The 14473-nt window shown below is 49.0% G+C and overlaps 1 protein-coding gene across 2 annotated transcripts in view; it reads right to left on the bottom strand.

Annotated features, from left to right (window-relative positions):
- The window catches only part of PCNXL2 (pecanex-like 2 (Drosophila)), a 120824-nt gene that overhangs the window by 42291 nt on the left and 64060 nt on the right, over window positions 1-14473 (bottom strand). For both annotated transcript variants that reach the window (XM_008580854.1, XM_008580855.1), the window contains exons 5-6: window positions 10044-10102; window positions 4594-4809 (exon numbers count right to left, since the gene is read on the bottom strand). In XM_008580854.1, the coding sequence (XP_008579076.1) occupies window positions 4594-4809; window positions 10044-10102 (275 nt within the window). The remainder of the gene's footprint in view (window positions 1-4593; window positions 4810-10043; window positions 10103-14473) is intronic.

Here is a 14473-nt window from a genome sequence, read left to right as displayed (position 1 = left end):
TTCAGTTACCTGCAGTCAATCGCAGTCCGAAAATATTACATGGAAAATTCCAGAACAAACAATTCACACATTTTAAATTGCACGCTGTTGTGATGCAACCTCTTGCCATCCTGCTTCCTCCCGCCTGGGACGCGAACCCTCCCTCTGTCCAGCGCGTCCACGCTGGCCACGCTGACCCGCCCGTGAGTCACTCAGCAGCCGTCGCGGGTATCAGACCCACTATCGTGGTGCTTGTGCTCAAGTCACCCTCATGTTACACCATGATGGCCCCAAAGTGCAGGCGTAGTGATGCTGACATACTGCTCCAACTGTTCTCTTGTATTACTAGTTATTGTGAATCCCCGATTGTGCCTAATCGCACATCCAGCTTTACCACAGGTATGCACGTGTGTAGGTGTTCATGGACGTGTAGGGTCCGGCACTCTCCGTGGCGCTGGGCATCCTCTGGGAGTCTTAGAACGTGTTCCCAGTGGATAACGGGGACCGCTGTACTCATTAGGAGTCTTGGTGAGAGGCAGTGACCACCTCCCACTGTAGGGACTGAAAAGCCACCCATGCCCCTGCATCTAGAGTGCACTCACATGCATGTGACCTCGGCTTTGTCAATCTGATGGGCCCACACCTGACTTTGACTATGAGGGACACATTCTGGGTGAGAGGAGGTGGCAGGGGCTATTCACTCTGTTTCCAGGGCAGCAGGGGTGGCAGCCGCAGTGGCCATTGTCCAGGCTCGCAGTGTCACGACTTGAGGACACTGCCTGAGCCCTGCAGCTGCAGCGTGACAGCAGCCAACCCTGCTTCTCCAGCTTCCCACGAGTCTGTGCCCCGTGCGATGTCGTCCGCAGACCCTTCCTCTGCTCGGGTTAGCTAGAGGTGATTTCTGTAGCCTGCAGCTCAGAACTCCTGCTGACACAAACCCGTCCCTTTCAGGGAGGAAAAGACGGGGGGAACTGTCCTGACTGCGGCCTCGGGGGACCACCCTCCTCTGGGTGCACCTCTCACTTCCCGAGAGGGAGTCACAGCCTGTGCTGGGAACAGCTCCGGCTTCCACGGTGGCTTCCGTAGGCTGCAGGAGGGAAGACCGCCCACCTGTATTTTGACTGTCCTCAGGTTGTGCCAAAGTAGATTAAATGTGACCAAAATAAAGCCCGCTGTTTGGGAAAACAGGGAATTGAAAAGACAAGTAAAATGCTGAAAAGAAAACTCAGAAAAATACCCAAGGAGGTCAAAGAGAAGACGCCTTCCCTGGGAATGCTGTGTTATCAATGGCAAAGAGACATGAAACCAAACAGGCATTGTAGGTCAACTGGACTCTTCTGCAACAAGAGCATAATTTAGATTTTGTCACGTTATATGCTCTCTTAAAGTCCCCACGTTCCAAATCTCAGCTGAACTAGGTCAAAGAAAACGGGCTACAAAGGAGCTGGTGGTAGGGGCAGGTTAGCCGGCATTTTGTCTCAAGATGTTATTGTACCAACATGACCCTTCCAGCCAGGTCACATTCCTACTGTGGGTGGCAGGAGAAAGGAAAATCAACGGCGGGGATGACAGAAAGTCCCTGTCGGGCAGTCTTGCCTTAGCAACCACGCACCTATCTTGGGTGTGACCATGCTTGTGACAGTTCCAGGATTCCTTCTGCATTTCCCCCATGAAGTTTCAGGAGTCTGGAATGCTGCTGTCATACTGGCCCTGGGGACCTCATGCCTCCTCATCACCAGGCCACTGTGCAATGTGATGAGGCTGCTTTTCCTACCCCCTTGGTCTGAGCTACCCTTGGGAATGGCTCTGGCCACCAGACTGTGGCAGAAGTGACATGGCGCCCATCTTGCAGATCCATCTTCTTCCTTTTGGAACCCAGAGACCACCCAGCTGTGAAGACATCTAGCCCAGCACCCTGGAGGCTGAGTGTCTCATAGAGGGGACCCAAAGTTCCAGGGTTGGCAGCCAGCCCCCAGAGGTGGCATCGTGGACCCCCCGGCCTGGCTGGATGCAGCTGTATGAGTGAGCCCAGGCGGGAGCAGCCACAGACCCAGCAGTCCGCCCACGCACAGTGAGGAACAGCGCAACGTTGCTGTCCTGAGCCACTCGGCTGCACGGCGGTTGTGCCCCAAGAGGTCATGGGCATGAGGTTAGACCAAGACATGAGGAGGGTAGGGAAGGAAAAGCCCTGTTTGTTGAGGAGCTGGCAGACAGAGAAATTGTGCAAACTTCCAACATCCAATTAGCTTTGGATCCTTAGAACCCAAAGATTGGTTAAGTTTGCAAAAGAAGCTGAAAACGACATAGAACGTGTGATAAGAAATGCAACTCATGTTCAGCTAGGTTAGCTTTAAAAGTTCGTCCCTTGAATTCCAGGAAAAACTGAAAAGCTCTCAAAATAGCTGAGAGTCAGACAAATCCAGGGGACAGTTCTGTGGCATTATCGCATCGCAGACCATTTCCACCACCTCCTGAGGCATTTTCTGGCCTCTGAGCAAACTTTAGGAGAAACGCAGCTTCTGTGATTACTCTGCTGAGTGTGATCACTCCTCCCCTGCCCGACTTCTGTGTCCAAACAGAGCTCCTAAATTAGATCCCTGAAATTCATAAAAATGCACAGAATGCACGCCTAAAACACAGGACCTACTGCTCTAGAAAAAAAATCGTCTTTTGTACAAATTTAGAAACGTTCAAAGGAGTGATACCCATGAAACGAATGCTTAGAAATTCTCATACAAAGAACCGAGAACCCTTTCTGCAATGGTGCTCAAGATGGGGAATCACAGCAACTTGTTCTGGGCTAAAAGGTGACTTTTGTCACAGCGAGGCTCTGGACAGCAGTGAACTGGCTCCTGCTCACCTTGTTGGCATGAGCAGAACCAAAGCCATGTTGGGACCTACAACCTCCTGGGCTCTAAAAGACTTTAAGAGGACACAGTTTTTTTCTTGGCTAGGATTTCTCTGAGTTTCCTCTTTTCCCACGGTTATTTGATATTTTGAACCTTGATTATGGGGCAAGACGACACAATTTACGTGAATGTAAAGTTTTCCAGCCAGCCTGGAGCTGCAGACTTGCACGTACCACCCAGACCCTGGGAAACCGAGGCAGACATCACTAAAGCTGTGCTGATCCCCCCTCCAGCAGGACTCTGAGATAACAGCAAGGACGGGAGCAGAAACCAGATGGAGCCTGGGTGAGACCGTGCACCTGGCTCATAGACACGGAGCCCCTGCGGCTCACGTCCCCTCCCTCCTGCTTTTCATGTCCCACGTTCCATTCCCTCAGCCCCCTCTTTAAAACCCCTCAGTGAATCTGAGTCTCTGAGATGGCTTTGGTCTGGCCACTCTCCTTGAAGTTTACCAGAAAGATGGGTCAGCCCAGCATCTCTCCCCAGGTCACTGTGTTCCGGAATAAAATCTGACCTCCGTTTTCACCAACATTTGACTTTTGAGTTGTTTGCTTTTGAAAGGGGACAGGCAGCCGGGCCTGTGGCCGGTAATAACCTCTCTAGCAGCACCTCTGACCACTTCCTCCCGAACTACTTGCTGGAAGCCACATCTGGGACTTGGTGCCTCTGTCCTCACCCCTGGGGCTCCTGGCAGGGAAGGCCCTTCCTCCTCTCCCTTCCAACCAGATCCCAGTGCGCCTCCTCTGTCCCATGGCTGCCCGACTCATGCTTTAGCGCACATCAGGCCCCACACCTGGAACATTCTTCCCTTCTCTAGAGTCTTCCCGACCATCCCATTGAAAAGGCACCTCCGCACCCTCTGCGGTGACTTTCGGTCCCAGGACCCCATGGTCTTCCTACATAGCACTTCCCGAGGCCGCAATTAGCTTTCTCCTTTGTTGACTTGTTTATTTTCTGTGTCTCTCCCTGGAGGTGAACTTTGCTGGGGTGAGACTCACGTCACAGGCTCATTGTCACTCCAGCATCAGAACGTCACCCCACACAGGGCAGGTGTTCAGAAAACAGGCAGCGGGCGAAGGAGAGAACAGAGGACATGGGAGGAGGGAGCGGGGCGCATCGACCATGCTGCCCCTGCGTGATCCACACAGCTCCAGCCCCGGCTCGTGGAAAACCTGGGGTTGCACTTCCGAGATGCAGGCAGACTCCGTACCCACAAAGCAGCGAGCGTCCACGCAGCGGGGACCTCATTTAAACCCAACAACTTTGGGAGGCAGCCGTTTAATCATTATTATCATTTTGTGGATGGAAAAGACAAGCGGAAAGACCCCTGGGGTCTGCAAAACAGACCCCAGCACCTGTGACCTGCAGACTCAGTTCGGGGCTGGGTGACTGCACGTGGAGCCTGCCCCATGACCTCCGGCTGCTTTCGAGTTTTTCCCAGAAGGATTAAAGCCAATGTCCTGACTTGCTAACCCACGGGTGTACACAGGATTACATGCTTCATGTCATTGCCCCCTTGCATGACGGGGTTTATTTAAATCAGACCATGTGGTTAAGGGGAGCGGTTGCAAGCTCCCTAATTCTCATTGCACACAACAGGCACTAAATCTTTCCTCTTCAGTGGTGACTTCTCACTAGGGCTTTGCATGATAATTAAACTCAAGGGACTGGCTTCCAGCAACTCCCACAGAGAGGAGATTCTCACCTCGGAATTCCAGCCCCCGGAGTTGAAAGGTGACAAGACCATTTCCGATTTCGATCAGGTGGACAAAGGCGTTGAGGTCGTCTGAAGCCAGGATGAAGCAGTCGCCGGCGCTGTAGTTACCCCAGCGACCCAGGAGCAGGTCTCCGCAGAGGGACTCCTGCAGGGTCCTGGTCAGGTGCTCGTAGAAGATGGAGTTGAGGTTGTTGTCATCGCCCCCTGCAGGTGGAAGAGGAAAACTCTCAGTGAACGCTCACTACCTACGGACTCAGACCGAGGGGACCGGGAGCTGTCGTCTGATGATACACACAAAAAGGAAGACCTGTACTTCATTCGATCTAGTGGATTGTACGAGACCCTCCTATCGCTTCCTCTATGCTCTCAGGCAATCTCATCTACACAAATGGATTTAATTCCTGCCTAAAAGCAGGTAACTTACACGTTCATACCTCCAGCTGAGAGCCACACCTGTCCACCTGCTGTCCTACTTACCATTTCTCTTGTACGTCCCAATGCTCCTCAACATCCACGTGTCCAAATCGGGGAGCCCCTCGCCCCTGTTCCCCATCTGAGTGAACGGCACCACCACCCCGTGGCCACACCTAGGGACCTTCTGTCCCACTTCTTCTCAATGTCACCCTCTTCAAGTGTTTTTTGCATCTTTCTACTTTCCTCCATCTCTCTTACCTCCACCCCATTCCGAGCTCCCGATCTGTGTCCCATGGACACCCACGCTGGCCCTGGGACTCACCAGTGTCCATTCACTGGGACCTGCCCTCCCCTCTGTTTTCGACACTGCAGCCAGAATGAACTTCTCAAGTTGAAAGTCGAATGTGTTAGCCAGGACCCTCTGCCCCCACTACTTAAAACCTTTAGTGGCTGCTCAATGCTTTAAAATAGAGATGAGACTTCTTAACGCGGCCGATAACAGGGTGACAACATAATTTATCATTCAGAGGAATAAGCTAGGACCGTCCTGAGCAAATCCAGCTCACGTGATCATACCAGAGGCACTGCGTGATCCGCACCTCACGTCAAGCTCCCCATCACCCTATCGCTTAGCAACACAGAACTCCTTTTAGTCGAGTGGCTCACAAGCCCCTTGTCACCCTGGGCGGGCCTTCGGAGATGCTGATCTGTCTGGGCTGCTCTGGATTCCCTCCGGCTTACTGTGCTACTACTCCTCAGAGCCCTGCTCAATCACCGCTTCAGGGCCACCATCACTGGTCACTTCGCCAGGACAAATGCCCTGTTACAGGCTCTCAGCGCTGTGGTCCTTTGCTTTGAAGCACATGTCACAGTTGGAATTTTACTCTTGTTTTGTGTCCATATGAGTATATGGTTATTTTATTAACATCTGATTTCTTAATGGACTATAAATTCAATGAAGACAGATCTATGTCTGAATTTGCTTATTTTCGTATCCCAATACTGGCAGAATTCCTAACATGTAATAAGGTCTAATTAAATATCTGCTGAATAATAGATAACACCATAGATCATACGGCTTCTTTAAGAGAAATGCTGTTTTTAAGAATATATCCACCAAGTAACTCCAGGTGTTTTTTTTTTTAAATCAAAGTCATCAGAGTGAAATTTACAGACAATAAACAGCATCAATTTATATATATGTTCACTATATAACACATTTATTACTAGTATTATGTAATATATACAGACGTACATTTTTAAATATTCTAATACACACTATATACACACATATATGTTACTATATTATATATGTAATTGGTGCCATGTGTTTGTAAATTTTATATATATATATACACACATATATAATGTATTATATTGTGTATATAACTGGAGCCATGTGTTTGTATATTTTATGTATATAAAAGTATATGTGTACAAAGCCCAGGTTTGATGAAGAGCAGGGGAGGACCCATCTTCTACAGCACACTCTTCTATGAGTCTCCAAACACGCATGTGGCCATGTGGCCACCACTTAGACTGCTGCGTGCATTCATGATGTGCGTTTGAGTGGTCTGTCTGTCTCGTCGCATGTGGCCGCGTGGCCACCACTTAGACTGCTGCGTGCATTCATGATGTGCGTTTGAGTGGTCTGTCTGTCTCGTCGCATGTGGCCGCGTGGCCACCACTTAGACTGCTGCGTGCATTCATGATGTGCGTTTGAGTGGTCTGTCTGTCTCGTCGCATGTGGCCGCGTGGCCACCACTTAGACTGCTGCGTGCATTCATGATGTGCGTTTGAGTGGTCTGTCTGTCTCGTCGCATGTGGCCGCGTGGCCACCACTTAGACTGCTGCGTGCATTCATGATGTGCGTGTGAGTGGTCTGTCTCGTCGCATGTGGCCACGTGGCCACCACTTAGACTGCTGCGTGCATTCATGATGTGCGTGTGAGTGGTCTGTCTCGTCGCATGTGGCCACGTGGCCACCACTTAGACTGCTGCGTGCCTTCATGATGTGCGTGTGAGTGGTCTGTCTGTCTCGTCGCATGTGGCCACGTGGCCACCACTTAGACTGCTGCGTGCATTCATGATGTCCGTGTGAATGGTCTGTCTGTCTCGTTGCTGAGCAGCGTCCCTTCGTACATACACCCCAGTCTGTTGGTCCCTTCATCGGCTTAGACTGCTGCGTGCATTCATGATGTCCGTGTGAATGGTCTGTCTGTCTCGTTGCTGAGCAACGTCCCTTCGTACATACACCCCAGTCTGTTGGTCCCTTCATCGGAGGAAAGGCACTTGGGTTGTTTCCAGTTCTGGGGTTACAGGTAGACCCACCACAGATACTCATGAGCAGGAGTTTGTGTGATGACGACTTGTCGTTTCTCTTAAGTAAATACCCAGGAGTGGCTGTCCAAATTTTTGCACCCCCCGCATGACCAACAGCTCTGTGTCCTCGCCAGGACTCAGCACTGCCAATCGCTGCTGTGCTTTTAACTTGAGCTGTCTTGACGGGTGAATGATGACACTCAGGGAAGGTGCCAAAATAACGCCGCAAAGGAGGTGGAATGATGGATTCTCTGCTTGAGCACAGAAGGCCCGGGTGTAGCATTGGGGGTGTGGCACGCTCCCTGTGTCCTCCCCGCTGGGCCCTGACTCCTCTCCCTCCCTCTAGAGGATCCCTCGAGATGAGGGATGTAAGCTTTTTTTGAGAAAAGACCAGATAAACTGGGAAGTCTTCCTGGTCTGTGGTCCTGTGGGTGCAGGAATCACTGGGGGCAGCTAGGAGAAACGTGTGCCTTCAGGACTTTCATTTCAGGAACAGCTTTTCTTTGGGGAGGAAATTCTGGCTCTGGAAATCCAGCAAGGCATAGAGTTGCCCTGGAGAGGAGATGCCAAAAGCAAAACTCCAGGCTCCTCCGGGCTGCCTACTGGTGTAGAAACAGATTCCAGGATAAAGACTGCAGATGTGACCAGAGCGCCCGGCCTGTGCTCCAGGAACCGGGCAACATGGTGGGGACAGGAGGTGAAGAGGCCCCCAGGGCACTTACATAACGAAGGGCACCCATTAGTCTCCAAGAACTCTATAAGATGACACTGTCAAACTATGAACCACCTCACTGGGCATTCATGACAGCCAAGAGCTGAGTTGAAATGAGTGCATTTACAGCTTAATTGTGATTAATGGAAAGAGACTGTTCCACGGGATGAGTCATGCCATGGAGCCTAACAGTATCGGCATGCTTAATGTCCTAAGCACATGCGGCCTGCTGGACCTGCCATGACATTCATTGGCTGCAAGGAGTCTGCACGTATCGAGAGACCCTAATTAAAGATGGCTTTCAGTCTGTCTGTGGCACTTTCAAGGAAAGGCCAGAAAGAGAGAATTCACCTTTGCTTAATTGTTCAAAGTGTTTGATGTTTACATAACGCAAAACAATTAAAATCACTAAAAGCCAGAGATTTGACTCAGGGATCTTCTCAGAACACATTGACCACACATCTGCATAATTAGATTAAAACGAGATGGCAATTGTGATAAACTAAAAGCATGACGTCCTTGTGAAAACGTCTATATGCCTAACAGCCATGGCCCTGCAATGTCACGGTGTCCCATGGCTGCACCGCAGAGATATTTGTACCCATCTTCCCATCCCCCCACCCACACCATTATACTGATCTAAAGTTCAACAAAACACAAGCCTGTCTCTCCAGGTATTTTCACATTTCAAATTCTGACTCCAAATTAGTCATCTATATGCAATTCAAATACAGATTATGAGCATGACACAACTCTTCCTAGATGAAATGCTTGGCACAAAGGAGAGAGTGAGGTGGATAAAAATAGAGAACAATTAAAATTTGCATTCTGGGGCCGGCCCGGTGGCGCACTGCTACAGTGCGCCGCTTGGGAAGCGCCGTGGCGCTCCCGCCGAGGGTTCGGATCCCACATACAGACCGGTTCCCGCTCACTGGCTGAGTGAGGTGCGGGCGCGACACCGAGGGTTGCGATCCCGTTGCCGGTCCCAGTCCAGTACCGGCGCGACACTGAGGGTTGCGATCCATTGCTGGACACGGAAAAAGACAAAAAGGAAAAAAAAAAAAAAATTTGCATTCTGGGGCTGGCCCCGTGGCTCACTCGGGAGAGGGCGGTGCTGGTAGCACCGAGGCCGCGGGTTCGGATCCTGCATAGGGATGGCCGGTGCGCTCACTGGCTGAGCGTGGTGCAGACCACACTGCGCCGAGGGTTGTGATCCCCTTACTGGTCAGAAAAAAAAAAAAAAATTGCATTCTGATAGGAAGAAGAAAAAGAGTAGTTTAAATGAAATCATTATGGAAAGAAAAAAGTAAAATAATATTTTAGCAGGTAAATCCTTATATAACTTAATGTTTTGGTTTTTGGTTTTTTGCAGCTGGCCAGTATGGGGAGCCAAACCCTTGACCTCGGTGTTACTAGGCGGTGCTCTAACCGACTGAGCTAACCAGCCAGCCCTTGCAGCTTAATGTTGACTACAGTCTCTGAAGGCTTCTGAATCCTGAATCCTGGAATAGCTTGCCTTTAAAGATGTCCTAATGCTGATTTTTTCCAAAAGTTTTTTTGTAAAGGACCAATCCCAAGGTTTATACCTGTGCTTGATTCACCACACACAAACTAAATGTCTTGATTAACAGAGTCATTCGACATGGAACAGGTCCCTCATCGATTCCACATAATGGAGGAACACATTTCTAAACCACATCAGGGTGCCTGGCTGTTTGCTTGCACGGTTTTTTTTTTTTTCCTTTTTGTCTTTTTTCATGACCGGCAATGGATCGCAACCCTCAGTGTCGCGCCTGCACTGGACCGGGACCGGCAATGGGATCGCAACCCCCGGTGCTTGCATGGTTTTATTCTGCAGTCGGCGTATATGCCAAGATGTGCGTTGTCCCCAGCACGATTAAGAAGAGGGAGTATTTAACTCCCCTTTTGGAATCCATCTATATACAAAATAAAGAAGTGGATTAAGAAGAGGGCGATGGAGATCTTCTTACCTGGATCCCTTTCGATCTGGACCGCCAGCCTCGTGTTGGAATTATCCACTGGCCTTGTACTAGAAGAGACCACAAGAGGGTGAAAGGTCATGATTAGATCCCTCCCAGCAAGCGCTGGTTTACGGAACCAGCTGCGTGAGTGGGAGAAGCGAGGGGACAGAGCTCCCACGGAGAGACACTGCTCCGACGTGACAACACTGCAGGAAGACAGGAGTCCCGTGGTGAGAAAGAGACGGAAAAGTACAGGATGGGTGTGCAGGGGAGAGAGGGGTCCGACTTGGGAGGATGGCCTTGTGTCTTCATCATATCTACGAAACAAAAGCAAGTGTTTGAACTGCCAGTGGAACGTCACTCACGCTCAGACCCTGCGAGCACCGTCCACCTGGGTATCTTCCTTTTCTGACTGATTCCAGAAAACCGTGGTGAGCAGTCAGCGTCTGCGGCACGTGCTTTTAAGAGTTGGGTACGTTCTCGCAGGCCTTTCTTAGGCTGAACTATGAGACTAAAAACTGCTCTTACAAACTTGGGAGGACACTGATGGCCTGCAGCTGTGGTGTCCTGTGGCCACCAGAACCGGTCTGAACCTGTTCAATGATGACCCGCCTTCGTTCACAGCTTTCGTGGCCAGCCTGTCCCCGATAGCCTTTGCTACTGAGAGTCAGCCAGCGAGCACAGACTCACTCCAGACTTCCGAGGGACAACTGAGTGACAACAATCTCTCCAAGGGACCTCCTGAACATACACTGTCAGCCCACGAAGGCCTCTAGAACCTCACCGCTCCTTGACCTCTGCACGAGCTGAAAATCCTTTATGAGGGCAACAGTCAGCTCTGTTGGAGACCGTGCCTGACCAGCTCTATTTATTTCAGATATTGAGCAGGGACCCCATCACCCTACAAAAATGGCAGCATGGCATGGTTAAGCCTGAAAAGGCTCTTGCTAGAAACAGATCAGCATTGAACACAGGGCTTGCTCCAGATTCGACTGTCACGAGGGTCCAACTAACTTCTGTGAAAAGCCTGGACTTTGGGAAGCTGGCCCTGTCTCTGCTTTCTATGCTCCAAGCACGTGGGTCTTCTCTCTCCCCGTCCTCAACATGCCCGACCCTCCTCCTGTGCCCCTCCTCCTGTGCCCCTCCTCCTGTGCTGCTTTCCCTGCATCCTTTGCAGCTGCTGTCCCCTCTACCTGGGGTGCACCCTCGACCCTCGAGTTCCCCACATTGCTCCTCGTGGACTCCTTCCATCCTTCAAGTCCCAGCTCAGCACCACGTTCTCAGGGATGCTTCCCTGACCCCTGCTGTAGGTGACAGTCATTTGTCCTGTGATCTTTCACTCATCGTGCCTCTCCTTTGGAGCACCTGCTGTGGTTAACATTAACAGTAATGATGTCAGCTAGCATTTGTGTAGCACTTGCTCGTGACATGTGCCTGTTCTAAGTACTTCATGTGTATGAACTCACAGCCACCCTCTAAGGGAGGTGCTGGTACTATTCTCATTTTCACAGAGGACGAAACTGAGGCACAGAGAGGTTAAGCACAGTGCCCAACGTCACAGAGCTCACAGGTGGTGGACACAGGATCCCAACCCAGGAGACCGACTCGGGCACCTTCAGTCCACATCAAACTATATCATACATTTCTTTGAACCATACATTTCTACAACTGGCACGTGGCAGTCATTCAACAAATCCTAATCAAATGAATGAATAGTCAAAGATAAGGCAGCTTCTGAAGTGTTTGTTCTCATGACACCTGAAAAGAGGAAAGGCCTCTAGTTGCCATGTGATGCTGTGTATCAGGCTTATGTTTGAACGTGATCGCTCAGTGTGATTTAATAAATGATGACACCTGTCAGTCACGGTGCTTAAGAAGAAATCTCAGAATGCTGGCTGCTTTGGGGAACTTGTCTCTTGGGAAACAGAACAGATAAAAAGATATTTGGACGGAACTGTACTTTGAATAAATGAAAAAAGGCTTGTCTTCAGAAATCAGAAGCATTTTTGTATGCCTTTGACATTTGAGAACCATCTAGGCAAGATCCTGTTTGAGCTTTGTGGAATCGATTCCACAGACGGCTGGCAAGAAAGAACATTCTGTTACATCTCAGAAAAGGCCATAAACCCAGCGCACTACTCTATTACTGCATCAGTTTTCCTTGCAAATACCCTCAGAGCAGTGATGAAAAGAAAAGAGCCCTGGATGGCTGGAAATAAAGCAAACAACTACCTTCTTTCTAATAAAGGCTGAAATCCAATGTCTGCATAGCTAGTCCCTGAAAGGAATTTTAATTTCACCTTAAGACCTAGGACAAATGGAATTTTCAGCAGCAGAATAAACAATTTTTAAAGTGGGATTGAACTAAAAGAAAGTCATTTACCAAACCCCTCAGGGAATTAAAACACCTAAAACTGTGTGAACTGGAAAGCTGTCATTTCAGAAGGCTGTGGGATGCAGAGTGCCCAGTGCTGAGGGCAGGCACTAAACTGAGCTGCCCGCACAGCCCAGGCGTCTGGCTCTGCACCAGCTTTGGAGAAAGGTGGACTGTCAGCTGTTCTGGGTAATTCCAGCTTTTTCTCCAGTGCATTCCCTCTGCAAATGTGACACTTACCACTCAAAGGCACTAATTAGCTCAGTCATTGGATGTCTGCCTTACCTGTCCTCTTGCACAAACATCAGTTCTGTCGTTCAGAGACAGAACGGGGGCCACATCTCGCTCCCCAGCCTTGGTGGGAGCATGTGTGCCGGTGCGTGTTAGGTGTGCATCTGCGAGTGTGCCTGTCTCTGCACTTCCCAACAAAGTCACTGTGTGTCGCTGGGGCGCCTGTCCTGAGGGCTACAGGCCAAGAGTCACCTAAGAGGGCTTTGCAGAGAGGCCGGCCGGCTGGGCTGCCCCACTGCCTGTGCTGATGTGGGGTACATGCAGCAGAGTCAGTTCCCCCCGACTCTGCCCTCCCGCCCCTTACCTGCCTCTCCGATCAAGCACCTCCTCTCATGTGGTTCCCATAGGCAACTTAAATAAGTTTGTAGCAACTGATATTGCTTCAAATTCCCATTTTGTCAGCACACACAGACCATTTATGATAGAAATATCCCACTCTTTGATGGGGAAATATGCCAGGGCTGGCATGGCAGTTTGGTGAGAGAATGATCGAGGGGGGAGAGAAAGGAGAGAGAAAATTCAAACTCACCACACTGGGAAGCAGAAGCCCATCTACACACATTACCTGTCGTTGCTACCTGAGGTCTGGTATCAGTTCTACTGCTGTTACTTAGTATGGATTCTTTATGTTGTTTCGCAATGCTTTCGAAATGTTTTCTTTCTCATTAGTGCTCTAAACTTCACTGTTTTGTGTAGAAATATGGATTTATTTTCGTTTAGTATAATAATGACTTATTAGATTCCTGAATCTGAGGATTCATGTCTTTCGTCAGTTTTGAAAAATTCATTTTACTTTCCCTTAAAATCATGCTTTTCCCTATCTACTCTGTGTCTTCTTCCAGGAACCTCTTGTAGACCTCCAGTTGACATCTTTGATTCTATCGTCCATGTCTCTGAACCTCTCTGGAATATTTCACACGTCTTTAGGTCTTTCTGCTGCACTCTGGGCAACTTCCTCAGATTGCTTTCTAGTTTTGCTGTGTTTAATATACCATTTAACTTGTCTGTTGTACTGTACATTTTAATGACTATGTGCACTTCGTCCATGTCTCTGAACCTCTCTGGAATATTTCACACGTCTTTAGGTCTTTCTGCTGCACTTTGGGCATCTTTCTCAGATTGCTTTCTAGTTTTGCTGTGTTTAATATACCATTTAACTGTCTGTTGTACTGTACATTTTAATGACTATGTGCATGTATTTTTATAAGCTGTCTGTTCCAATTTGTGATTTTTTCATAGCATCTTGGCCTTAGGGTTNGTCCATGTCTCTGAACCTCTCTGGAATATTTCACACGTCTTTAGGTCTTTCTGCTGCACTCTGGGCAACTTCCTCAGATTGCTTTCTAGTTTTGCTGTGTTTAATATACCATTTAACTTGTCTGTTGTACTGTACATTTTAATGACTATGTGCACTTATTTTTATAAGCTGTCTGTTCCAATTTGTGATTTTTTCATAGCATCTTGGCCTTAGGGTTCTATTTCTTTTTTATATGACTTTTCATTCTAAATATACGTGCAATTTATTTGTTTACTCAACTTTAGTTAGGGCGGGTCTAGATGTGCTGTTTGGTTTGTTTGCCAGCTCTGGCTCGTGATGAATGTTCTTCTCCTGTGTTTTGTAGTACCAGATTGAGAGCTCCTTAGGAGATATTTAGCTGTGGCATTAGTTGGAGAATAATTTTACATTTGCTTCATCAGTTACTCTAGGAGTATTGAACAACAGTACCATTTTTATGTTAATTTATCACCTTGAGGACTTCCAGACACAGGTAGT

Source organism: Galeopterus variegatus, unplaced genomic scaffold (genome assembly GCF_000696425.1).
Source record: "Galeopterus variegatus unplaced genomic scaffold, G_variegatus-3.0.2 Scaffold2178, whole genome shotgun sequence".
NCBI lineage: Eukaryota > Metazoa > Chordata > Mammalia > Dermoptera > Cynocephalidae > Galeopterus > Galeopterus variegatus.
Note: the sequence above shows the minus strand (reverse complement) of the source record. Positions and strands in the feature narration are given on the sequence as shown.